The sequence below is a fragment of the Ips typographus genome, linkage group LG1 (assembly GCF_016097725.1).
Source record: "Ips typographus isolate SLU linkage group LG1, UJ_Ityp_2.0, whole genome shotgun sequence".
Classification (NCBI taxonomy): domain Eukaryota; kingdom Metazoa; phylum Arthropoda; class Insecta; order Coleoptera; family Curculionidae; genus Ips; species Ips typographus.
Window position 1 is genome coordinate 5,435,320 of NC_138422.1, and position 25,796 is coordinate 5,461,115.

At 33.9% G+C, this 25,796-nt stretch overlaps 3 protein-coding genes and 1 long non-coding RNA gene across 11 annotated transcripts in view; 2 read left to right on the forward strand and 2 right to left on the reverse strand.

Annotated features, from left to right (window-relative positions):
• Positions 1-7,503, reverse strand: part of LOC145733212 (uncharacterized) — a 43,808-nt gene extending 36,305 nt beyond the window's left edge. For both annotated transcript variants that reach the window (XM_081985933.1, XM_081985928.1), the window contains exons 1-14: positions 7,308-7,503; positions 5,673-5,752; positions 4,638-4,786; positions 3,118-3,299; positions 2,934-3,055; positions 2,654-2,880; positions 2,521-2,594; positions 2,302-2,463; positions 2,110-2,249; positions 1,903-2,048; positions 1,563-1,666; positions 1,284-1,503; positions 1,128-1,233; positions 964-1,073 (exon numbers count right to left, since the gene is read on the reverse strand). In XM_081985933.1, coding sequence (XP_081842059.1) covers positions 964-1,073; positions 1,128-1,233; positions 1,284-1,503; positions 1,563-1,666; positions 1,903-2,048; positions 2,110-2,249; positions 2,302-2,463; positions 2,521-2,594; positions 2,654-2,880; positions 2,934-3,055; positions 3,118-3,299; positions 4,638-4,786; positions 5,673-5,752; positions 7,308-7,453 — 1,968 coding nt within the window. In that variant the 5' untranslated portion in view covers positions 7,454-7,503. The remainder of the gene's footprint in view (positions 1-963; positions 1,074-1,127; positions 1,234-1,283; positions 1,504-1,562; positions 1,667-1,902; positions 2,049-2,109; positions 2,250-2,301; positions 2,464-2,520; positions 2,595-2,653; positions 2,881-2,933; positions 3,056-3,117; positions 3,300-4,637; positions 4,787-5,672; positions 5,753-7,307) is intronic.
• Positions 4,847-5,631, forward strand: LOC145733316 (histone H1-III-like). The gene is made up of 2 exons (XM_081986074.1): positions 4,847-5,228; positions 5,286-5,631. The coding sequence occupies exons 1-2, from the start codon at positions 4,868-4,870 to the stop codon at positions 5,522-5,524; spliced, it is 600 nt and encodes a 199-aa protein (XP_081842200.1). The 5' UTR covers positions 4,847-4,867; the 3' UTR covers positions 5,525-5,631.
• On the forward strand, positions 6,244-20,960 carry LOC145733342 (uncharacterized). 2 transcript variants are annotated; one of them, XR_014179187.1, is made up of 4 exons: positions 6,244-6,498; positions 7,330-7,437; positions 7,498-7,991; positions 19,968-20,960. It is a non-coding gene; the product is annotated as an uncharacterized LOC145733342 (long non-coding RNA). The 2 variants fall into 2 exon arrangements; XR_014179186.1 differs by lacking the exon at positions 19,968-20,960 and adding an exon at positions 17,894-18,035.
• f (espin protein forked) overlaps positions 9,463-25,796 on the reverse strand; it is a 73,285-nt gene continuing 56,951 nt past the window's right edge. For 5 of the 6 annotated variants that reach the window (XM_081985944.1, XM_081985962.1, XM_081985972.1 and 2 more), the window contains 10 exons: positions 24,143-24,336; positions 23,930-24,084; positions 21,216-21,410; positions 20,968-21,161; positions 17,927-18,119; positions 11,915-12,259; positions 10,974-11,119; positions 10,698-10,919; positions 10,446-10,642; positions 9,463-10,393 (listed from right to left, as the gene is read on the reverse strand). In XM_081985944.1, the coding sequence (XP_081842070.1) occupies positions 10,132-10,393; positions 10,446-10,642; positions 10,698-10,919; positions 10,974-11,119; positions 11,915-12,259; positions 17,927-18,119; positions 20,968-21,161; positions 21,216-21,410; positions 23,930-24,084; positions 24,143-24,336 (2,103 nt within the window). In that variant the 3' untranslated portion in view covers positions 9,463-10,131. The remainder of the gene's footprint in view (positions 10,394-10,445; positions 10,643-10,697; positions 10,920-10,973; positions 11,120-11,914; positions 12,260-17,926; positions 18,120-20,967; positions 21,162-21,215; positions 21,411-23,929; positions 24,085-24,142; positions 24,337-25,796) is intronic. The other variant, XM_081985953.1, reaches the window with a different exon arrangement.

The following is a 25,796-nucleotide window of genomic DNA, read 5'->3' on the forward strand; positions in this document are numbered from 1 at the left end:
GTTCCGGAAAAGTTTAAAGAATTTCAGGATAATTTAAGAGAATTATGAAGAAAATTCTAATAAGTGCACAGCAAACGTTTGTACTATTCCAGAGAAAACTCTCGAATAGTTGTTTGTGAATGTTTACGCATTAGCATACATATTGTTTAAGATATTAATAGATGGCATTTTCAACGTCTCATAGAAACCAAGATTACTTCCGTTCTCATTAATAGTTTGCTTTCAATATTAATTGAAAAACAAGCAAAAGGAGAAGTAATAATCACACTAACATAGACAACATCGCCAGCGCTAAACGCGGCCGGACTGAAACGTGCCTTGTGACGTCACACACGGTACTTAAATTCGTCGTTTTGGCGCGCCTGGTTTGCGTTTAAACTTTAATTGTTGATAATTTGTTATGCCTTGTCAGAAATAGAAAACAATTTGCAGAACCATTTTTTTATGTAATTATTCAATTTAACAAAATAAAAAAGTGTACTGCAGCCCTACTAGAGCAGATGTGACAGTTTACAAGATGAAGAAGAGTAATCTAAGTCTAAAAATAGACCATGTGACTCAATTTAAAAAAATGTGTGTGACACATATCACTTACAGAGCAAAGAATAGCTATTTAACAAGAATAAGGGACAGCCGGCATAATTCCTTGGGTGTTGGGGTGATGTTTTTGGGTGACCTCGGTTTGCCTTTGGTAGGAAACATGTTGCCGGTTGTCTCTTATCTTATTTAATTAGTATCTTTAAACTGATGTTTTAAAACAATTATTTAAAGTGGTCTGAGATATGGCAACGTTTTTCAACAACCTGAATCATCAACTAATAAAACATCAGGAGATCAACGATCAAAGCTGATATCAGTCGATTGTCTCTTAACTTTGGTAGGAAGAGCCCATCTTTCTCTAATTCGCTTTCTCTTTTCAACTGTCTCTTATATCTCTATAATATTTAAGCACTTCTCACTTACCTCGAGTGTAAACGACGAAGCGTTACTTTCCATATCGTCATTGTTTGATATCCTGGCAAACAGTTTATCTGCAGCTCTGAAAACCGCTTGTTCTGCTGGAACAAAACATCCTAAAAAACAAATTTTAAACTACAAATTTACATATTTACTACAAATACAAACACCTGATTGAGCCATAATTTGTAGCAGCATTACTTGACGGATAAAAATGCTTTTGCCTGCTCCATTCGGTCCGGTTATGATATGTAAATTGTAATGTTCGCATGCAACCTAAACAAATTATGATTTATTGTTGTTGAGGATTTCCTAGAAAATCTTACAGCTGGATTCGGTATAGGAGGTCTTTGGCACAAAAAGTTGAGAAGAGGATGACGTCCTCCTGTTATTTCAGTATACTTATCAAATTTGGGTCTGACCCATCTGTTAGCAGCGCTAACTTCGGCCAAGGCCTGGAGTACGTCCAAGTAGGATATATATTCTACTAATTGATAGAACATTCCAACGTATTGTTTTAGCTTCACGGTAACATCTGATATTATTCTAAAATTATGTTCAAGCATTACGATTTATTTTAACTAGTAAGTTTGATGTTCACTTACAAATTGCTCAAATAGAAGAGGTCGGTCAGAATGTCATCTACTCTTGTAGATAGGTTGACTAATTCGACGGTTTTCATAGTGAAACTGTGTGCCAGTCGAAATACCTTCAAATTTAATATACGTAGATAAATGTATAAACAAGGGTTTACCTTTAAAATCCACAGTTAAAATATTTAGAATATCTGGCTTTTTGTATTTCATTCGAAAATTATCCGTATGAAATCAATGTTAAGAAGAGAGACCCAAGAGTTCTAAACAAAGATTGAACAAAAAATGTATGAACAACAAATGTATTAAAAAAATTTGATTTTCCTTCTATAAACTAGAAACTAAAACTTACTTCAATAAATTCCGATGGTAAATCCGACCTTTTCATAGTCTTCTTCTGCGTTAATTTAAGGGGTAACGTTATGTGATAACCTTTCTTGTTATTGTTCGCCAAAATCAAAGGCAGATCATATTTCTGACCCAGCTTTTTCACGTAGTCTAAAAATTTTTAGGACTAGCGTAAAGTGTCATTACTTGAATATTGAATATTGGTCTCTACCATTCATATCTTTAATTCTATCCGAGTAGGTCTTCCTGAATAAATCCAGTAGACCATTTAACCCCGGCTTGATGGCCCAAATCCTTTGTTGTTCCGCTTGTTGTCCTTTGGTCGAATAAGCCGTTTCATGAATCGTTTGTCTAGTTTTTTAATATGTTTATGATGTGAGTGTTATGTATAGTCAATTTATACCGTATAAGATTTTTTAAATTTTCAAAATCCTCTTCATTTAAAAACTCTGCAAACTGTACAAAGAACGGCTGAGTCGCATTTTTAAGTGCTTCTTTAAGGGGAGTAATAGCGTCAACTATTCCGTTAAGTAGCAAAATATAGTTCAACTGCTTATTGTTGCAGCTAAAATAATATCGCTTTTATAAGATATTTTTAAAAAGTAATTATTTAGTATTAAACCTTTGAGAATCTTGAGGAACTAAAGTGCCCAGTGATAGAACCAAGTCAATATTGGACAACTTCGGCAGAACGCTCTATTGTTGCAAGTAATTTTAAGTAAAAATGTTTTTTTGGTTGATTTTAAAGCAACTACCTGAATAGAAAGCAACATAGGGACATTTCGCATTAACTCCTCAACACAATCCAGTCGTTCTTGGATTTTCTTGCTAGAATATAACGGCTGCAAAATGATGGAACGCATATTTCTAGCTCCAATTCTAGTCATACAAAAGTTCATTATGCCATACAGTGTAGAATATTTGTTGGCCTGAGCTGGTTGGTTACATGATACTAATTCCAGTCTATCAGCTGTTGCTATGTCTGTAGGATAACAGGATTAATACTAAGAATTGATACATCACCACTGGATGGACCTATAAAGGCGTAGCCCTGTGAAGCTTCACACTCCACTTTAATAGAGTTGGTGGCATAGTAAATATACATATAATCTTGAAGGTAGGTCAGAAGTCCTGATGTGGCAGTTAAAGCATAGTACCTAAATAATAAATAAAGTTCCACATAATACGGCCACTTATACTGATTATACGTATAGCGTACCGACTCTTTATCATCATGAGAAGAGGAAAGGATTTGGGAATAGAAATTTTATACAGTAGATCCAAACCATTCTCTTTGTTGAATCCACGACGTGGTATAGGCATCAATTTCTTGTTAGGAAAATATCGCTTTATTTCGCTGATTAATCTGTTTCCAGATTCAAATGTTGCCGGATAAACAATCTAAAAATGGATTAAATGTATTATGATGCTAACTTCTATGTTTAGAAGGAATCAAGCGGATGAGAATCTATTGATTTACGTTCGTATTTTGACTCAAACAAGATGACGGCGTTCAATAAAGTTCAAGAGAGTACCAACAACAAAAGAAAATAATGACCAATGACGAAGTTGATAACTTGAAAAGTTTAGTGGAAAACTGGAAATAGACGAGATAGGAATGCCCTTGCATTTCGGAAAATACTTGTCTAAATAGAACTATTATATTCTTAAGAAAGTTAGAGAGTTAAACTAAGACTCTTGCACGACAGGACTTATGTTCCATATGAACTATTTTGATTGAGAGGGAGGAATGGGGATCGTTCTACAACCCTTTTGATGGAGTTTGACAAGGGATTTTTGAATACAACCTTGATACTAGCAAGAAAATAGCGCATTATTAAAAAAAAAATATTTTAAAAGCAAAAACAGCATAGCCTTTTGAAATTAATGTTTTATAAAATTTTATTGTGCTTCATTATTAATGTTTTGTAACTTCGTATTAAAACTAGTATTTTTATTGGTAACACAACTCACAAATGAATTGTTTTGCTCTCTTGCTTAGTACATCACATTCTACATGAGCCCATTTACAAGAGAGATATTTTAACCAAATTTCTTCTTGACCTTTCATACAGTGCGTTTTTTTTAACGCGCAACATAGGATTTCACGTGTTAAATTTTTAAGTCCATGTTAGACCATGTTATTTTGGAATTACAGGTGTAAAACTTGACAAGTGTGTCTTTAGTACCCTGAAGCTTAAGTACAACCACCAATTCGGTCCAAAAAGTGTTTACAAACTAGCAAAAAGTCATCTTCTTTCGAAAAGTTTTATACTCCCTGTATGTATGGTAGGTGTTGTTTTTGATACTGACAGGGCAGATAGCAGGTAAACATACATACAGGGAATATGGAAAGATAAAATATGTTCCAAAAAAGATGACTTTTTGCTAATTTGTAAACACTTTTTAGACCGAATTGGTGGTCTTACTTAAGCTTCATGGTACTGAAGACACATCTTCCAAGTTTTATACCTGTAGTTCCAAAATAACATGGTCCAACATAAGCTTAAAAATTTAACACGTAAAATCCTATGTTGCGCGTTAAAAAAAACGCACTGTATAATTTTGGTGCAACAAATGCAACAAAGTCGTCAATCATCGTCATCATTTTTTCCGCTTTTAATTTGACTAGCATCATTTGAAACTGATCTGATTCTATTTTGTGTATCTGACTGTATTTACGTACTTTTCCCAAAAATTTGGTGACTAAGAACACAAAAAATTAAAAAATGTTCTTACCAGATGTGGATTGTAAATATTAATTTTTGCTAGAGTGTTCGTATAGCTCTGCGAATCGGACATCTGGCACAATGTTAAAATAGGTTTAGATACATTCACAACAGCCATCCCCACTTCACACCTGGCCTCCCCTCGTCCTTCGGTTAAAGCTGAAAAAAAAAACAATATACTATCAGAACAAGCATTGCTAATTGGTAAGCCACCAGTTAGATTTTGCGTGTGTCAAATTTATGATTGACATATTTTCTGCTTTCAGTTTCAAACCATTTTTGGCTTTAAAAATATTCGCGATTTCTGGAAGTATGGAAGTAACAACAGCAAAACCCAAACTGTCATCGAAGGGTGACAAGAAGGCTCTGAAAAATGCGAAAAAGCCAAAAGTGGCCTCCAAAAAACCTGCAACCCACCCGACAGTAGCAAAAATGGTGAGTGATGCCATTCACACTTTGAATCAGAAGAACGGCACTTCTGTTGTGGCAATAAAGAAATATCTTAGTGATACATACAAAGTGGATACGGATAAGCTTGCACCCTTCATTAAGAGATTCTTGGCTAAAAGTGTACTGAACAATACTTATATTCAAGTTACAGGTAACATTAAATTTAGTAATATAAATAGATTGATAGTACAATTAGGTTTTGCTTTAGGTAAAGGTTACGCTGGCTCATTTAAACTAGTGAACGATTCAGCGAAAAAGAAGAAAACCCCCAAGCCACATGTGACCGCTTCAGGAGCAATAAATGAAGAAGTAAAGGTCCCAAAAAAGCAACTGAAAGCCACTCTTACTGTTAGCAAAAGATCACCGCCAAAACCTCGCTCTCGTAGAAGCACCAGAAGGTCCGTTGATAAGTCGTCCCCAGCTAATGCTGATAAAGCAAAGGCGTAGTCGAAGCACTTCTGCTTTAATTATATAATTTTTTTATTTGAGATTATTATATTTTGCTACATTGTCTTGGCAAAAATTAATGAATAATTATATTAATGCGTTGCCAAGTGTAGTGGTTTAATTATGACAACATGAATAAAATGCTTACCGACAATAATACGATCCTCATCACTGGTAGAAGTGGTTCTGGACGGTGTGGATTTCTTGTTGGATGAATTTAAAACCAGGCTAAAGAAAAAGGATTTGAATACAAAAACGTATTAAAAAAGTGTTTAAGTTGTGTAACTTTTGATTTTCAAATAAAACACCCTGTTTCTAATCTCATTTTTGAATTGCTCGCAAGAAGGCTAGTAATGTTGATACTTTCCTATACCTTCTTGCACCGTTTCTTAGATATTTCATAAAAATGGCAAATTTGTGAGCAAAACGGTAGTCTAAACATTAATTAAATTCTCAAGTTCTGAAAGGTTTGCTTATGGGACCTTTTGTTCTCAGTTAGACAATACCACATGGTTAAAAAATTCAAAGACTGAAAATGAAAAAACCTACAGGGTGGCCCTTTAAGTCGGATAGATAGAAAAACTGCCACATGACACCATCACATGACCCCATTATTACAAAATTATACCGAGGACACGTGACCTTTGGATCATATTGCGAAAGAAAACGACTAATTACTAGTTGTCATTGTTGTTGTCACTATGACATCTATTTTGAATTTAAAATTTGAATATCGTTTACTAAAGTGTTGAAAGGTATTAAAAGTAAAGTTAACGTTGCATATTTGTGTTGTTTCTGCGTTTTGTGAGTGATTTGAAGGTGTCAGATTATGAACCAAGATCAACTTCTAGTCTAGCAGGTTTAAGTTTCCTAATCCCGAAAGAAAACCGCGACTTATTTAAAGCTTAGAAAAACGTTGTTGAAATTTGGAAATGACCTAGTTTTTAAACTCTTGCAATGGAAATATTTATCAAGTGCGTATTAATGTATTACTTTTATGTTGATAAATAACATACCAGGTGTCCAAGAGCACCCTGGACATAGGAGATTAACATGGGAAAATGGTTTTGATTTTTTTGCGCCTATACGGTTGATTTGATTGAAAAATCGTATTAATGAAAGTTGTAGTACCTATCACGGACTAGTTTTCTGGATTTTTTTTAGATCTCTAACTTGAACCCTTTCGTCGTAAAACACGAACAAAAATGAGAAAATTTTAACTTTTTACCTGCACTGTATAAGCGGTTGTCGAGCAACCGTACCAGCAACAATGATCTGTTTACCCGTTGCCCGACAACCGCCTATACAGTGCAGGCCAAAAGTTTAAATTTTCTCATTTTTGTTCGTGTTTTACGACGAAAGGGTTCAAGTTAGAGATCTAAAAAAAATCCAGAAAACTAGTCCGTGATAGGTACTACAACTTTCAAATCAACCGTACAGGCGCAAAAAAATCAAAACCGTTTTCCCATGTTAATCTCCTATGTCCAGGGTGCTCTTGGACACCTGGTATATTACCTATACATTGCGATAATAGATGATGTAAATCTAGATTTATAAAGTTTTCTATGGGTATTCATTTGTGGAAATAATTACTGACCGGTTATGCGAACGTGTGAAGGTGAAAAATGCGCGTTCCGCGTCTATCAATCTTTCAATGTTGTATAGTTTACTAAAGTACGCAGAAAGATCTTCATTCCAATTGTTGGTTTAAATTTAAAGCAATAAAGAAAACACACAGGTTTTATAAAAAAATGCTAAAAGATAATTTTAAAAAAACACTTACTACTCATTGGTTTTTCCCCAAGGAAGTTCGGACGTTTTGCTAGAAACTACACTCCTAGCTTTAGGCGCCGGATTTTCGGGAGGACCCATCAAGCCATGTCTGTGCCTATTTTTCGCCACGTTTATCACTGGTTCGTTCATATTCATGTTTTCGGCTGTCTTTTGTATTATTTTTTGTGAATAATTTTTAGTTTTCAGGTAACGTTTTCTCGCGGTGAATTGCAATTAACGACTGTCAGTCGGAGCTGTCAGTGTAGCCGTTCAATCAAACATGGCCTCCGCACTCAAGACAAAGCCGCCTAGATCTAAATGAGAGTAATTAAAACGTAGGTGGCCATGACTGCAGCATGAGCGAATGAAAAGTAGCGCCACAGAGTAAATAGCTGCTAATAATAATAAATAATGAAAAACTTGACGGTTTGCTCAAACTCTGCGTTGTCAAATTTACTCATTGACTAGCAACGTTGCAATTGAAGTTGACAGTTGTCAAAAATGTCAATAAGAACTTTGAAGGTTTTGTGTTGTGTTGGGTTGTGTTTTGTTCTTCAAATATTCAAAATAAAGGAAAACCGTTGTCCTTCCACTGTATTCTGCAACTAGTCCGTGTAGCTAGGCCGTAAAATTAACACAAGAAAGAAGAACCAGGAATTAGGATTGTTTTTTAACCAAATAAGGAGCAAGTAGGGTGAGTTTTTTGAAATATACAATAACTTCAGTAGATCATTCTTGCGATATTTAATATTGTCTGCTGCATTGTATTATTTAATAATACATTGCAGTAGACAATACATGATATCAATTTAACAAAATTGAGTGCAAGTTGAACAGTACAGCATAGGCACATGGTAAATCTTTGCTACCTTATACCTAGGTATTAAGTTGAAATAATATTCATTACAAATTATTATAAAAATTTACCGATTTTCCAACATTTAAACTACCTTTTTTAAGGTCACGTGACTCGTTTTCACAGGTGTCAACTGGCTTTTACAGTGTTGCAAGCTCAAAATTGCATTATTAACGTCACGTAACGTATATTTTACAAGTTCAGCTTTTAGAACTGTCTAAATTTAATTTACCAAATTTTCAACGTTTAATCGACATTTTAAAAGTCATGTGACTGTTATTGACAGGTGTCAAATGGCTTTTACAGTGTTGCAAGCTCTAAAATGGAATAATCAAAGTCACGTGATGTATCTCAGCTTTTACAACTGTCCTAACCTAATTTACAAAATTTTGAAATTTTGAACCACATTTTAAAGGTCACGTGACTAATTTTGGCAAATGTCAATTGACCCTTACAGTGTTGCAGGCTCCGAATTGCATTATCAACGTCACGTGACGTGTATTTTGCAATTTAAGTTTTTACAACTGTAAATTCAATTTACCAATTTGTCAAAGTTTGAACTGCGTTTTGAACATTACGTGACGGTTTTTGACAATGACAACTGGCCTTTACAGTGTTGCAAGCTCAAAAATGTGCTAACTTGGTTACTATGACAGTTAGAAGATTCATGCAAAGGTCAAAATATAATTTCAGGCAACCGAACAAAAAAAAAATTTTGTTTGTCAGAATTTGGAAAAACTGTCACCTGACCTTAGAAAATTAATTTTTTTAAGCTTTCGGCACAAGGCCAAATCAGTGGTAAAAAATTTGGCTGCAGAAACTTTGGAAGCCATCATTGAAGAACATGTTTCGCCTGGTACAGACATTTGGACTAATTGTTGGAAGGGGTACAGTGGGTTAAGTGATTTAGGTGGTGTATCACCATACAGACACTTTACAGTCAACCACAGCAAAAACTTTGTGGACCCTATCACAGGAACATGCACCAATCATGTAGAAGGGTATTGGTTCTGTTTCAAACAATTTTTAAGGCGCTTCTCCGTTATGCTGTCGCTTTTCATGTTTGAATATGTAACCAAATTTATCTGGTGTGTCCTACAATCAACCCAAAACATTGAAAATGAGCCTAAAGGAGCCTAAAAAAATCTAGTAAGCCCTAAAGAGTGTAAAAGATTTCAAACTTACTAAAACATCCAAAAGTAAAACATGTTTTTAATCGGTGTCAAAAGAGTAATATACAGAGTGAGTCACGCTTATAGTATATTAGAAGTATATCTAAAGAACGGCATTATGACAATTAAAAAACACATTTGCTAAACAGAAAATAACTTTATTTATGGTAAAATATAGTAGGTATCTTCGAGCAACATTGTATTTACACAATAGAACACTATTTAAAAATCTATTCCATTATTTGATTTACAAATGTATATAATATGCCTAACACTATTTTGAAATATTTAAAAAAAAAATCCAATATAATGATATATGAATAAACTCAGAATAATTCTGATGAATGTTACAATATAATTAGTAAAAAATCAATCTTACACAATCAAATTAGAAAATGAGCTAAACTTAAGGTCAATCATAACTATCGTTTATAAAACATCTTTAACGGTAGGCGGTAGATTAATATGTAATATTAAAAAACACGATTATGATTCAAAAAAATATAGGTAAAACATACTGCACAGCATTAAGTTGATAAAACAATACCAAAACTAATACAGGAAAAACGCTCTAAAAATAACTTACTATATGCTAAAATCGAATAATTATACAAAAATAACAATAACAAAAATAAAAATCACATAAAATGACTAATGAAGTTGTAGCAACAAGAAGTTAAGTGGTACACTGATATTCATCGCATACAGGGTGTCTACAAAACGCCAAATGGAGCCAGCTTTATTAATAAAATGCCTTATATACATTTTGAAAACACCCTGTGTCCAACGTCGGTTCGCAAAATTTTTCAACACATAAGATTTAGAGAACTGTTGGTTTTCCTCAATTGTGCCCTCCATGGTATAATATTAGATTCCTCATCAGAAGGTTCAGAATCATCCAAAGAATTATTACTCAAACTCATACTTTTGTCTTTATCGTAATCTTTTGTGTGATTGTTGTTAATATCTTCTAATTCATTATCGTTGTTGTTATATTGTTGCTGTTGTCTTAAGTCTTGTAGCTTTACTTTAGGTTCCTCCACCACTTTTGGAGTGTAAATAGTTTGTCTGCAATTTTTATTTTAAGAAGAATTTACAAGTTTTTAATCCAAATACTTACCTAATTTTCGTTTCGGTTTCTTCTTTTTTAGCTAAAAGTTGTCTTTTCCATTGAGGTATCGATTGTAGTCGTCTCTCTTCGGCATCTCTTTGCAGTTGTTCTTCCATTTCTTTCTTTGCTTTTTCCGCTGCCTTTTTGGCGAGCATTTGCCTCTTCCAAGCTGGAATCGCGTTTCCGGTGTTGTCTTTATCCGGTATCTAAAACATGGATAAACTTAGTTGCAGAAAATGTAAAATTTTCTTTGCTTAGTACTTTATCAACAAAATTTGTAGCAGTAAATTGCTTCCTTATTTCGAAAATAACCTCTTTCTCCATAGTTTGTTCGGTTTTCGCCTTTTCCATCTTCATTTTCTTCAAACCGGTCAAGTCCTTCGACATCTTTAGTTCGGCAATTAAGTCGGTTTTCTGAGACATAAAGGAATCGGCAGTGTTGAGACATTGCAGGGAAACACTTCTAGTTGGGGCTGAGAAAGTCTAAATAACAAAGAAATTTAAATGTTTGTGAAAGTCAAAAAAATAGAATCTTACTTTGGAAGCGACCACTTTTTCAGTTCTTCTTAACTGTACCGAGTTCAAATCTTGGATGCTGATTGCTGATAGAGGTTGCAGCTTTTTCGCTTTTTCCTGTTGCGTCTTGGCGCTGTGTTTTGACATGGCGTTTTGGGTTAAATCGCCTTAAAAATTTTAATATAATCGTTAAAATAACTAAACAAAATATGTTATCAATGTTATAAAGGATTTCTCAAGTTAAAGTACAAATAGGCAAGAGCAATTCCTTCTTTTTTATCAGTCAGTGGTCGTCGATACTTAATAAAATAATCTCAAAAAATCAATGGTTAAAAAGCATGACAATTGAAATTTCGAATGTTTTGTCAATATTTTCTACTTTTAGTAAAAATTGTTTTGTTTCTTATTAGTCAGTGGGTGTGGCAACCTGGAAAACTGGTGGTGGTCAGCCGTCAGTTACAGATAAATTTCAATTGGTTGTATCCTGGCAATATAGGCGTGCCAGTGGGCGTAGCCACGTGAAAATCACAAATTGTGATTGGTGAGGGGGCCTAACCTAACCTAACCTAACATATGTGTGCTACAAAAAAATGTTTTCTACAAAAAATGTAGGAAATTTTGTTCTCTTTAACTTTGTGTAGAATATTTTTTGTCGTGAAAACCACCAGCCAGAACAATATCTCAGAAAAAATGTTTCTATGGAAGAGAAATTAATATTATTAACGAAAAGATTAGGATCATTAACAACTTTCCAAATTCTAGGACAAAATTAATAATTTTCACCAATCTTATCACATGGTGATAGTTTTGGATATTACCTGATTGAATATTAGTTTTATTCGGATTTCAATGGAAGTAATCAGAATATTTTAATTCTTAAAGCTATATTTTCACTCACCGAAAAACTGAGCTAACTGAAATTCGAATAACTTGTGGTAAATAATAGGAACCAAGAAATTTACCATTAAACTCTGGCAGTGGTGGTGGAGGAGGTCCAGCCGGCTTTTCTCCTACGCCGTTTCCAGTTTCCTCATCCATCTCTTCTGAGGTTTCTTCTCTGCTCACTGATCTCTCCCTTATTATGATTTCGTTACGCTTTTCGCCTCCACTAATGCTGCGTAGGTATTCGGAAGGTTTGATCAATTTGTTGGGATCGGCAACAGGAAAACTTGGCGGCACGAAAGGTAAAACTCGCTGACGATTGCCTGGCGACGGTGTTATGGTGGTAGTGGTGGAGGAGAAGCGTTCCTCCTCATTGAGACTTACGATTGTAAGATCGGAACAAGAAGAATTGAGGCGACGTGCCGCTGAAAGTACAAAAAATGTTTATTCTTATAAGTTATATCTTTGAAGCGTTCAAGTTTTATTGTATACATTTTTTTTTTTGCAAAATCTTACTTGAACAATATTTAAGTCTAAATAAATCCACAATAACCTAGTGAAAAAAGTCGAATAAGGATTATACAGGGTGGCCAACTAAGAATACGAGGTGTTGTATCTGTATGTAAAAAACAAAAATTTTATTTAGTAATATGGCCATAGGGAATACAACTAAGATATTTTTGTGAATCCAGCGTTGCCGCATCTACATGAAATCAGTGGAAACAACGGATTGCTTAATCTAGTGAGTTTTTGTTCTAATCATGTATCTCTAAATGTCGTCGTTTTAGAGATATTTATTAACTGTTGGAATTTTCACTATTTGGAAGGCTATAGCAACGAACGGTTGAAGATAAAGCAAAACAGTTTACATGTTCCTATCTTACTTTTTCAAGGTCTATTTTACTATGATATTTTAAAAATTTCAAAAAAAATTAGAATTTTGAGTTTTTTTTTTGTCTTTTTGAAAATTTTGAAAATAATATTGTAAAATAGATCTTAAAAAAGTAAGACAGGAATATGTAAACCGTTTTATTCTATCTTTAAACAGTGTTTCACTATATTCTCAATTATTTTCAATTAAAATTAATTTAGCACAACAGCAATTATCTAAGTTTCCATCAAAGAGCTGCTACTCTTCCTTACTCTGTTTGCAAATATGTCAGAGGTTTGCCAAACTTAAACATAATTTTAGTGTCTCTAAAGTTCATAATTTAATTTTGACTGAAAGTCAGTTTTTCCACCAATAAAATGTAGAAAATATTAAAAATATATTTAAAAAAAATATGTATGGTCTGCAAACGTTTATGATTATTTTTGATTATGGCCTTTTATTGATGATACATGGAATAAGTAAAAAAACATGGTTGGATACCCTAGTTCCGTAAAGTAAAGGTAAAGAAAACAGATGTCAACGTTTCGACTGTTCTTTATGGTCATCTTCAGGATGGTTACAATAAAAATTATCCATGTGCAACGCAGGGCTAAAAACATCAGTGTTATACGGTCTGGTGTAATGCTTTTGTTAATAAGACCTAGTAAGTATAACTTTTTTTTATGTTTTCCCCCTTTTTGCTGTTAGCTTTTTTTAGACATTTCCTCTTTGTTAGCACATAAGAATTTCCTCTTTGTTAGCTATCGAATAATTGGCACACCAATTTGGGGAACATTCTGTATACCGACAAATTTGGACACAGGTAATGCACAAATAATTTAAACTATTATAAAAAGACAATATTGCTCCACCAGATTTATTAAAGATAATTTAATTTGGAAACCGGGAATAAGTTTCACATAAAATTCTCTAAAACTTACTCGATTTAATCGACTCTCTTGGTCTTATCCCAATACATGTATAACAAATTTGGGACACACTGTATAACAATAATTATTGAAGGAGTCATAATTCAAAATCGCTTACCACAACGGTACACTCTGATTAAAAATTCAATTAAACGATTAGAAACAGTAGACCGTTTTAATTTCACAATTAGCGCCGTTGATCATGAGATCGCAGCTGAGGTTCAACTTTTAACTAACAGGTTTAGGTTAACAGGTAAACGCGGGCCTTGGTGAAAATATATGCGAAAAGAGTTTTTAATAAACACCCCTCTATATAAATGCACTTGAAAATGGCTAATTAATGCCGTTTCCATTCCGTTCATACAAGACAATTCACCTTAAATTGGTAATTAAAATAAAGCGAAAATGGCAAGTAGCACAAGCGAAAACCAGCTGGTGCATGCGGGCACAGTTTGGCCATCATCAAAGTAGAATTTTACTCTTAGTGAAATATATTTATAAAAAAATGCTAGAAAAGTAAGACAGTTCATAGCAATCACACTATTTGATTTATAAGAATCTCACTAAAAGTTATTTTTGTGAGATCCAAACATTCAAAAAATAGATCATCAGTACCTTGATATCTCAGCCATACCGTAGTTGTCATGGTAATATATTCTACAGAAACACATTCACGTAAACCAAACCTCACTAGTTCACTAAAACTCAATCATGATAGAGGAAATAATTAATTATCAGTTTTCGGAACGGAGTACGCGAAAGTACTGTTGGACGGTACCGATCATTTAGCAAAAGAAGGAAGGAGGGAGAATGTCTATGAATAGAGATGAAGAGAAAGATGAAATGAAGATAAGTAATGAATATTCTAGTAATTGCACTCATGAGCGGTCGCGGTGCTCGTTTGGGAATCGAATCGGATATAATTATTGACTTTAAAACGGTTCTTCTATATTTTAGTGTAAAAGTAATTTATAAATAATAAATAAATACACCGTTGGGGAGGCATTGCACTATTATAAAAGGTTAATATACCATGAAAAATGCTCCTCAATTCGATCAATCAGTGTTGTCAATACTAAAATAATATTTCACATAACTTGAGTAGCACTAATTGCAAAATTAATTACCCCACTTAAAATAGTATAGGCACTATGAAAAATTCAAACTGGGTCATCATTTTTACGGTTATTAGAAGAGTAAAGGACTATACCAAGCCTAATTGTTTTATTTCGCCCAATTTAAATCAGATATTCCGAATTATACGGTCTGATGCTATTGGGTCATTTCTTTTGGCTAAAATTGAATTCATGTACCTATAATTACTAGACCACTAACTTTAATCCGAAAATGATTAAATTTAATCTCAAAAGTATTTCACATTAATGAAAGTATAAATTAGTCGAAATACATGGGAAATCTGGTTGCTTGTAATAGTGGCAATAGAATCTAGGATGCTCAGTTGGGTCACTTTTCAGTAACCTGTAATAATGAAAAGTCACAGAAAATAATACTGTTAGGTGAAACGTAGACAGAAAGACACACTAAATTTGGATGATACCACAAGTTATAAAGATAATCGGGAACAGTGTTGCCAACCCTTATATGATACAATTTCCCCAAAAGCGTTTTAAAAAATTTGCTAATTTCACTAAAATTCCCCAGATTATTTTTGAGTTTTCTGTTTTAATTCTACTTTCTTATACTGTGCAAATCCTTTAAGTGTCCACTTAAAATGCTGTTATTACGTCTACTTAACATGGATTTGCTGATCTCAAAACGACCAGAATTTTTAGAACATTTTCAGAATCGGCAAAATTCAACTCATAAACCTATAAAATTTACTGTATTGCTTTTGAGCATGCTTCTTTTTAACTTTTATAGCTTCATACAGTGATCTCACTGTTTGTAGCATTTTGACAAAAAAAAAACAACTTTACGTTACTTTACTAGTTTTAAGAAAGTGCTGTAATTTTACAGATTCGTGGAGAACATTTTGATGGTTTCCAAGTTTTTGATAGATTGAACTATGCTCAAATTAAACAAATACACCTCACGAGTGTTCAATTTATACTCATGTATCTATAAACAAGCATTTATTTTGATTTAACTACAACTGTATTAACTATAATAGTGTTTCTAAGCAGGTTTTGTAGTTTTATAGCCATATGGAGTGGTATTTGACAGTTACCACCATTGTGACAGATTCAGATATGTTCAAAATGGACGTGTTATCTGTCAAGATTTAACCTGAAGCTATAAAGTATGTACATATAATGTAGTTTATCACAATTTTAAACGGCGCTTTACAAGTGATGTTTGATTAGTTTAGTAGCTTCATGGAGCTGTATTTGACAGTCACCACCATTGCGACAGGTCAAAGTATATCCACAATAGACAGTTACACGTCACAACTAAAAAACAATTCATATAAAATGTCCAAAATTGTTCAAATTGACAATTCCACAGTAAATTTTAAAATGCACATGAATTTTACCCAGAAAAACTCTCCGTGGTTCATTACTGTATAAAGAGATCAATTTTCGAGAAATATTGCTATTCATGACCAAAAAAAATTGTACTATTATTGTAAAAAATAATAACAATTAAAAATTAAACAAGGACATTTGCAGAAGATAGAAATTTCCTTCATAAGATCAAATTGTTGTTCATAACATCTGCTTATATTGTGATGTTAAATTTTCAGCGTACTTTTTTTTCAAAAAAAATATATTTTTCTCTAAAATTATTGACTTTAGAACAATGAACTTACTTGAAAATACCTTGAAATGCCTTTAAAATACTTCACAATGCTTCTATTATTGCTCAAAATGCCTTAAAACTACCTAAAATGCCTCAAACTGCCTTGATATACATCAAAATGCTTTTAAATTATTTAAACTGCCTCAGGATACCTTCAAATGTTTACACATTCGTGGCATTCTTAAATTTAGTTATGTGTCCCCTGGTATTGAGATAATGATTAATCTTGATGAAATACACCGTTGAAATTAATTTTTTATGGTCACCTGACCCTGACTTGAATTAAGTAGCATGTCTGCTTTTACAATTTGTACATGACTTTTAAGTATTGTCAAAATGTCGATAAAGATTAATGATTCAATAAAAATGACTTCCTCAGGTTACGTGACTGTTTTTCCAAATTTTATAGACACAAAAGCTTAGAATTGATTTTCTAAGGTCAGGTGACTGTTTTTCCAAATTCTGACAAACATAAAATATTTTTTGTACGGTTCCCTGAAATTACGGGTTATATGTTGACGTTTGCACGAATCCTCTGTCATAGTAACCAAGTTAGCACATGGCAAATAAAGATACTTATCATTTAAAAGAAACAGTTGATAAATTGGTAATTTAAATTTAGACAGTAGTAAAATTGTAAGAACTAGGCCACGTGACTTGATAATTGAAAAATGGTAAATTAAATTTAAACAGTTGTAAAAACTTAAATTGCAAAATATACGTTACTTAATTCTGCATGTTCTTGCAACACTGTAAAGGCCAGTTGACATCTGTCAAAATTAGTCACGTGACTTTTAAAATGTGGTTTCAAATTTAAAAATTTGGTAAATTAAAAAGCCTAGTTTATAAAAGAAATTTTAACTTTAGCATTAGTAATAAATTTAGTATTAACCCTAAAAAAAAGGGTGTTTATAAAACCCTTAATTTAACCATACAGTTTTCTGAAAGGTATCCTAACTTTAATGTTATTTTTTTCAAGTTTTGCTGCCTAATGCCACATTACTGCACTAAATCAATAGCAAAAGGATATTCTTTGAATTTCTGTTTAGAAATTTCCTAAATAAAGCAAAAATTCAATCTTAAGAGGAAGTTTAAACATTGGAGATTTAATTTTAGTATTAGCTGTAAGAAAATTTAGAATTTTATGTAAAACCAAGGTCAGCAGTTACAGCTAAATTTACAGTTAAAGTTAAATTTTGTTTATGAACATCACAATTTAAAACCACTACCTCTATTCTTAATGCTAATACTAAAGTTAATGCTAAAGTTAAATTTTGTTTTATAAACCAGGCTTAAGACTATTTAGCTGAAATTGCAAGAGACACATCACATGACTATGATTATGCAATTTTAGAGCTTGCATCACTGGCAAAGCCAACTGACACCTGTCAAAAACACTGTCACGTGACATTAAAATGTAATTTAAATGTTGATCATTTGGTAATCATAACGTCCGCTTATAACGCCCTGAAACCTTTTTTTAATATTACCAATGGCAGGCAACCTCAAGTGATAAATTGAAATCTACTTACATAAAGCGGACATGCTTCTACACATCCCCTTAACAATATCTGATGGTCTAAGGGTAGGTTCCTCCACTACTTCTACAATTTCAGCTCCTCTGGGTTCATTTAAGTGCGGATCGACCAAATCGGCCCTCTTGGGGTGATTTGGCGGTGGTGGTGGAGGTGGAGGAGGAAGAACCTCCACTGAAGCTGTGGTAACCTGAAAGTAAGATTTTAAGGAAATTAAAATTGTAGTGGTCGAAAGTCTGATTTTGTCAAATAAATTTAGCAGCACAACTGTTTTAATTATTATAGAATTGTGTTTGTTGTGCATGGAATTGGTCACAGATACGGTTAACTTGCGCAAACACAGAGGTAACGAGAACTGATTGAAATCATTGGACTGGAAAGTAGATAACAGTAATTGAATGAAATTATTGTAAGTGTTAATGTGGGCGGATGAAAGTTTAGCGTATATGAGAGTCTGCATTTTTTTTGTTATTAACACACTTGAAGATAAAAATGTTACTTATTTTCAGACATGTTGTCTATCTCTCTATTCTTGCGGTGTCAAAAATACGATATATGGAGATTCAAAAAATAATTTGCAACAATTTAACAGCATACGTCCAAAAATAAGACAAAATATTCATATGAAAATAAAGATTTTGGGTCCGAAAACACTAAAATCCTTTTTCATAGGATAATTGGTCATAAAAAATTCATTAACTGAACTGAAGGCATATCAAGGGGATTTGAGGGACTTCTTCCACACAACACAACTTTTTATGGATAGCTGAAATAGACCATACGCTAAATAAATTAACAGTCTTTAGTTTCCTTGATACAAACTAAAATAATAAAATAAGGAAACTACAAGGACAAAATGGCTATTTGGAGAGGAGTTTGAGCGCCATTTGGCAAAAATCCAAAATCTTATTTCGGTTATACTGCGAGCTAAAAGACTTGCGCCATTGATAAGTACTTCTGTCAAATGAACTACCCTCAACCAATCAAATAATCGTATTCTGCTTTGGTTGACAGAACTTTATTCACTATAAAAAAATTCTAAAATCTAGAAAATATTTGTTGGGTGCGTGAGTCTGGACCCCCCACAACATTTCCTGTTTCACAAAAACTCTCCATGAACAGGACTGGTCAACCCGAGAAAAAGGTGAGTAGTAGGTTAATAAAATCAAGTGGGAGCTGTTGAAACAGAGCGAGAAATACAGACAATGGGTCAAGTTTTAGTATATTATTAATGCCCAGCAACGTATTTCCCTCTGGAAAGCAAATAAAAGAGAACTTGGTGTAGCCTCATACTGGGCGAAAAGGCTTAGTAGTAGCAGTATTAAAGTGGGGGGACCCTAAAAGGTCCGGCGAGTAGGTGTTAAGGCCCTTTTTGCCGTTTCCCCTCAAACCCTCCCCCCTTACCACCCCTGACGAAGGCAAGGATCCGTCCTCACTCCAAGGAAGACAGTTCCTTGCAGGAGGGTGTGGAGGCCCCAAGAAAGCGCCTCCTGATAGACTACCAGCGATGGCAGACTCCTAATAGGTGATATGATGTTTTTTCCGCCGTTCCACATTGAGAACAAACAGTGCTATCATCAATTCCTAGTAGATGGCCTGTCAGAACCGTAACAAGTGTCTTTAAGACTCCTTGACATCAACCATTTGGATTTTGCCTTGGCGTCGCTTGGGATTCCAATCAATTTTTTGGCTTGTCTGCAGTTTCCCGCAAACCCCATGTGTCAGAATCCATACTAGGTTTACCTGCTTCTGCTCTGCCACTTTGTTCATGGCATCCCAGCTTTCCTGAATCAATCTGTTGCCCATTCTGGCACTACAAAGTGCCTTTAGGACAGCCTGACGGAGTAGATCTCGATCACTCCCTCTCGTCCTTCTGTAACTTCTTTGCTTGTGGCGACCTCGAGGATTGCAAACAATACCGCCTGAGAGGAGATTTGCACCTCGATAAGTCACTGACCTACTATCCCAACTTTCCCTGGTTGGGATTTCTACCTTAAACTTCCTTTCTTACTATCTAACTATCCACCTTTGCCCCCAGGATTGGAATATCCCGATGCATGGCGGCCGCTATACTTGTATGTCGTTGACGCAGGTGGTTGTCACGTCTTGTAGAGCCGCATTCCACCATCTTCAGCGCCGCATCGGCTTCCCTGCGTACCCACAGGTATAACTCAGGAAGGCCCAGAAGAACGTTTAATGCGAGACTTGGTGTCGTCTTCATTGCACCGGTTATTGCCAGACAGACTAGTCTTTGCAAACCCGCCAGTTTCTGGGATACGAAGGCCTTCTCCCTCGCCGGCCACCAGACCAAGAGACCAACAGATCCTCGGCCTTATAACGGCTGTGTATAACCACCTCATAACGTGTGGTTTTAGGCCCCAGTTTTTCTGGGGCTTAAAACCACCAGAGGTTTCCACGTGAGTTTACTGTCTAAGGTTAGGTTAGGTTAGGTACAAGAGGTTTTCCGTACAAGACTGGCGGTCTATAATCCTTACGGTCAATAAAAATCAATAAAAGCTACTGTCTATACTTGTCCACCCTGAAAGGGGCATAAATCGAATACAACCTCTCTATCTATTATTTCAGAAACTAGAACTAATATTGTAAACGAAACGTTAATCATTGATTGATATTATCATTATGTTCATCAATCTCTCGTCATCTGTCTTTTTTTAAGCCTATGCAATATGCTGCTGTTGAAAGAGAGACAAAAGCCTATAAAGAGAGAATGATCTTAAAGGTCTTTTACTGCGTTTGAACAATTTTTGCGATTAATTTTCTTGTAAAATATTCAATACATATTTATGAGTGCAAAAAATGCATCATTCATACTGCAATCCCTGTTATCGAGTTAATTTGAAACAGATTAACATCAACTTCCTTCAACAAAACGATGCTCTTTAAGGCGTAAAATGTGAAACGCCCATTTCCTATGTGGTAAGACAATTTTCATAACGCACAATTTCTTTACGCTCACTGATAAAAAGCCACTATTATATAAAATTGCATTAATATTTCATATTTCTTTAATAACTTACATTATTAAGTTTGCTTTTTTCCAGACCATTCACTTTTTTGTCAGCTGATCTCTCCAGCTTTTGCGGTTTGGGCAAAAACTCATTTGACTTGTACGTTCCATTTTTCTCTTTGTGGTTAGAGTTTGGTAGGACTTTTACTATCACATTAGAGCCGGAATTTGATGAACTCACCGATCCAGATCTGCTATGCGAACCTTAATAAAATTGAGAATTAAAAATTAGTATTTCGTTAAAGTGTGTTAACTTACCAGAATCCCTGGATCTTGATCGGTTGTTGGCATTGTTGTTGTTACTCTTCTCCTGCTTTCTTGCTTCTTCCCTTACCAAGTAAATATCTTCGTAGTCATTCTCCTGATCGTTGGATTTAACTGAAGAGAGGTCAGATGAAGATAGATTTTCATCGGAACCAGCTCCGGAAGAAGAAGAGTGCACCTCAACTTTAACTGAAATAAACATCAAAACTTGTTTACTGAACACCGAAACAAGAGTAAAACTAACAATCACTAGTTGTCACATCTCTCATCACTAGCCAAAAATATGTATCCATAACAATTTTACTGGACATTTTCCCAAATTTACAAATTGAATTTATAAACTTTAAGTAACAAAAAACAACATAATTTGCTATTAGCTGCATCTGCAGTATTGAGCATCCGTTACCAAACTAACTGCAGGCGATAAATTAACAATTAAAATTAATAATGTTATGAAAACACAGTTCACACCCCTCTGATTTTTGAGCCCATAATTACCATGTTAATTCTTAGTGTGAATTCCTATAAAATTGCAGCGTGCTGGAAATAATTGTTTATTTGGCATTTCCTGATGCAACTGACCAGTTTTTCCTTTTACAGTTTGGTTATTGGTTAAATTTCCGTGTCGGGTATAGAATATCAAAAGATGATGGTTACGTAATTTGTTTTCCTGTTTTTGTTTATAAACTAAATTAAAGTGAATACATCAAATATACAGACGTTTGTACCAGTCAAGTTTAAGTTTATCGACATATTATAAGAATACAGCCTCTATTACAACTTGTTGACATTTGGAGACATTGTGTTAATTTATAATGCTGTTAAAATAGATAGATAACACACATAAAGATAACACAGTGTTTCTCTAACACCTATAGCCCTCTGTTTTAAGAGCAGCTTGAAATTAATGAAACCTTAATTTCTAACGTCTGTATTTCTCAGTTTTAGGAAGAAATCATTTAGATTTTCTTTCAAAGGCAAAAATAATTTCAGTAAATGCTCAATATGTTTTCCTTAACGTACAATGTAATATGCACAACGATCTGCAAATGCACATAAAGCATTTCCTAAAAATGCAGCTTTTTTTGGATTGGAGCATTGCACTAAAAACTTTTGACTTCAGATAACCACAGAGAAAGAAACAATTTGAGTAGAGGTCAGGTGGCCAAACTTTAGGCCCAAATCTGCATATCCATCTGTTAGCAAAGGTCTGGTTAAGGAAATCTGTAATTACTCTTGCAGACTGGGATTTCACTTAATGAACATAACCCAATAAGAACATTGTTTCTTATGGCAATCCAAACTTTAACTCTGGCATTATACCAATGTAGGCTTTCTATTTGGACTCTTTTAGAGTTTTTTTAATTGATATTTTTCGGAAGCTATGGCCTTTTTTGTATGGTGCAATCAACTTTTCTTCTTTAGTGAAACAAAATCAAATATGTAATTAATTACAGCACAAATTAAAACCAACTTTTCCATCTGAAGTCTCATATCAAATTTAAAGTTAATAACGTTTGATTTTTTAAAACTGAATCTAGGAAAATGAACATTACATTTAAGCGTATGTTCAGAGATAAAAAACTCACTGTAGAATTAAAAGAAACTCTTTACACAAAAAGTAAAACTGAATATTATCAAAACATTTGGGTAGATATTCTAATTAAATTAACAATAATAATCACCTGGAAGTCATTATTTCCGTGAAAGGAATCAGCGTCAAGGTGAATAACCAAAGAAAATGAATGCTTGTTGAATAAATTAGTCACATCACTGTCCTAACCTTAAGTTTTAGTCTACTTGTTACATAAGAGTAATATAAAAGTGAAAATTTCACATCGCATTCATTATCTGGACTGAATAAACAACCAACTTTTTTAAAGTACTGCTTTCAGTCGAAGTTTTAGGATTGCAACTGTAAATTGAGTATTACAGCAAAGCCTATATGGCAAACAATCAAATTTGAAAGAGTCCCTTCTGGTTTTGTCAGGGGAGTTTTCTAAGGTACCGTAAAAGCTATTTTCTGCACCTTACCAGTATCACCAAATTACTAAAGACTGCTTTACACATTTCGAACGTTGTTGATGATTGATTTATAGTTTTTATTCTGGTACCTAGGTGAAATCTTGAAAATCCTCTCTTCTGGTACCACAAAAAGTGTTGTTCCAGGTTCTTTAGGTACCAAATAGTTGGAAAAGGCCATTGGGAGCTCTCGAAAAATTGGCATAAGCTTAGAAGAATCCAAAAATCGCACTTTTCAAGTTTTATTCCAAATTTTAGTCTTCTCTTCTCTTATTATTTCGCCGGAGAAAAAATACTGTGTTTTGGTCAAAGTGAGGTTCTAGAATGGCTAGGACACTTCAAGAGAAGTCCACAAGATTACCTAACTCATAGGTAGTATATCAAAAAAAGAAGAAATAAGAAACAAAAAAACAATATCACATTTACAGCAAAAGTTTCTCTATGTAAATGCGGTAAGTATTTGTGGGAAATCTTAATGTGTTGTTTCCCCACAGATGCTGTTGCTTTACATATCATCAGACCCATGCTGACCTACGGTGCGTTAGTCTGGTAGAACAAAATTCTTCGTTCTAAACGGTTTTCCAAAGACATGTTAAAGATAATAATAGACGTACCTATTAAATAACTTACTGTGGCTAGTAATGGAGATTAAGTAAAAACTATAAAAATAATAGTATACAACTTACCTTTCAAGGCAGATAAAGACCTCTGTTCCCCATTGGCCTCGAATAACCCTTTGACTCTGTTATAAACCACCTCTTTACTCACTTCATTTGGATTATGCAGGTAAAACGATTCGCTTCCGATAGAGCTTGTGGTTTCTTCTGAACATGTCGAAGCACTGTAAAAATAGAAATTTTAAACATAACAGTGTTGCAAAGACTTGTCAAATCATATACCTGTGTCTATGATTGCTCATAGGGTTAATATACAACCCATTTTCAGGTGCGTGTGCTGGTTCCAAGCTTCGTCCATTTAACGGTGGGTGTAAGTAAAATGGTTCCAAAGAATTAGAACTGTTTTTGGAAGGTTTTGGTTGCACCACAGTAGTTTTAGGTTTGCAAGTCGAGCAGTCTGACCCTGAGCTATTACCCTAAAAAAAAACTAAAGCTTGAGCCAAGAAAAAAGTAAATTCCTGTCATCATTGGCTGTGTCTTGAAAGAAACCATAAAAAAAATAAAGACAATTTATTTATTTATTTATTTTTTAATGAAAAAGATAAACTTTTGTCAAGGGTTTTCCATGATAGTTTTACTAGGGTTGTAGGTAGTCATTAAATATATTAATAGTATTACGTGATGAACTTTAAAGGAGGTAAAAAAAGGTGGTACGTGGAGGTAGAAGGTGGGAAAAAAGTTGTGTTTTTGGTTTTGGTTGCTGATTGTCAAGAGAGACATTTAATGAGAGCTGGAAAGTCAATTTTCTAAAAGTTCGAATCAAAATCTCAATATCGAAGATCAGGAGATCTTAGAAAGCTATTTCCTTCCGGATCCGGAGTTACTCAGTCCTCTGCAGTTGTTAATCCACCTCAGCGGAAAAGGTTGAAGTTTGGTCAACTGAGGGTTTGTTTTGGACTGTTTTGTGAAGAGTATTAGTTGTAAGTAGTTTGTAATTTGTTTATTAAAAACAATTGTATTATCATATATTTAGAGGCAGGTCTTTTTTTAGGTAGAAAGTAAGTTAGAAGATTTTGCTGCATCAGAATGAATGGTCATAGTGAATCTGATGACATTATCATGCAAGTTGGAAAAGAAGTGGAATTGGGTGATTCTCTTCTTTATGATAATAATAATCGTGACAACTGCTTGCCCACTGAATAAGGGAAGAACACGTTTACTTTAATGGTCTTGCTCGTTTACAAAACATTAACTGTTATCAGGACTAAATTATGTGCCATCGGACATAAAAAAACTGACAAAAAGTCGTTGCAACTTGCCTATCTAATAAAATTGCAATAATCGTTACAATAAGTTTTTATTAATAAGGTAATAAAAGAAATTGCACCACCCAAGAATGAAAACGAAAGGTAATTTGTGTAACGTTTACTTATTAACGCTAATAATTAATTAAATGTGTTGTGATTCTGAAATCAGGACGGCAATTTATGTTTGTCAGTTCTTTTGCAATTTTTTAAAATAGAATTAATTGGTTTAACTTCATTAAGATACGCTGTGAAATCGGGTGTGGAAAATAAGAAAAAAATCAGTTTTGGTTCTGTTAATGGCAAAATGTAGATCAATTGGAAATAGTTGTATTATGTGTGTAGGTGTATCGCAATTTTATGTCAGATATTTTCATCGTCATTACAAAAATAATCAAACTGTCAGGTAAACATGGTGATATTTGAAATGATAATCGTAAATCCAACAGCGAATTCCTGGATTAAATAAAAAAAAAATGTTGTATTAATGTTTTAGACACTTTGACAGGCTTTATTAAAATTCGGTGCTGATGTTCAAACTAATGAGATTCAAACATTAAAGATTAATATTTTCTCACAACAAGCAATGTTTACTTAAATTTATTGTATTACTGGTTTCCGAAATGTCGCTG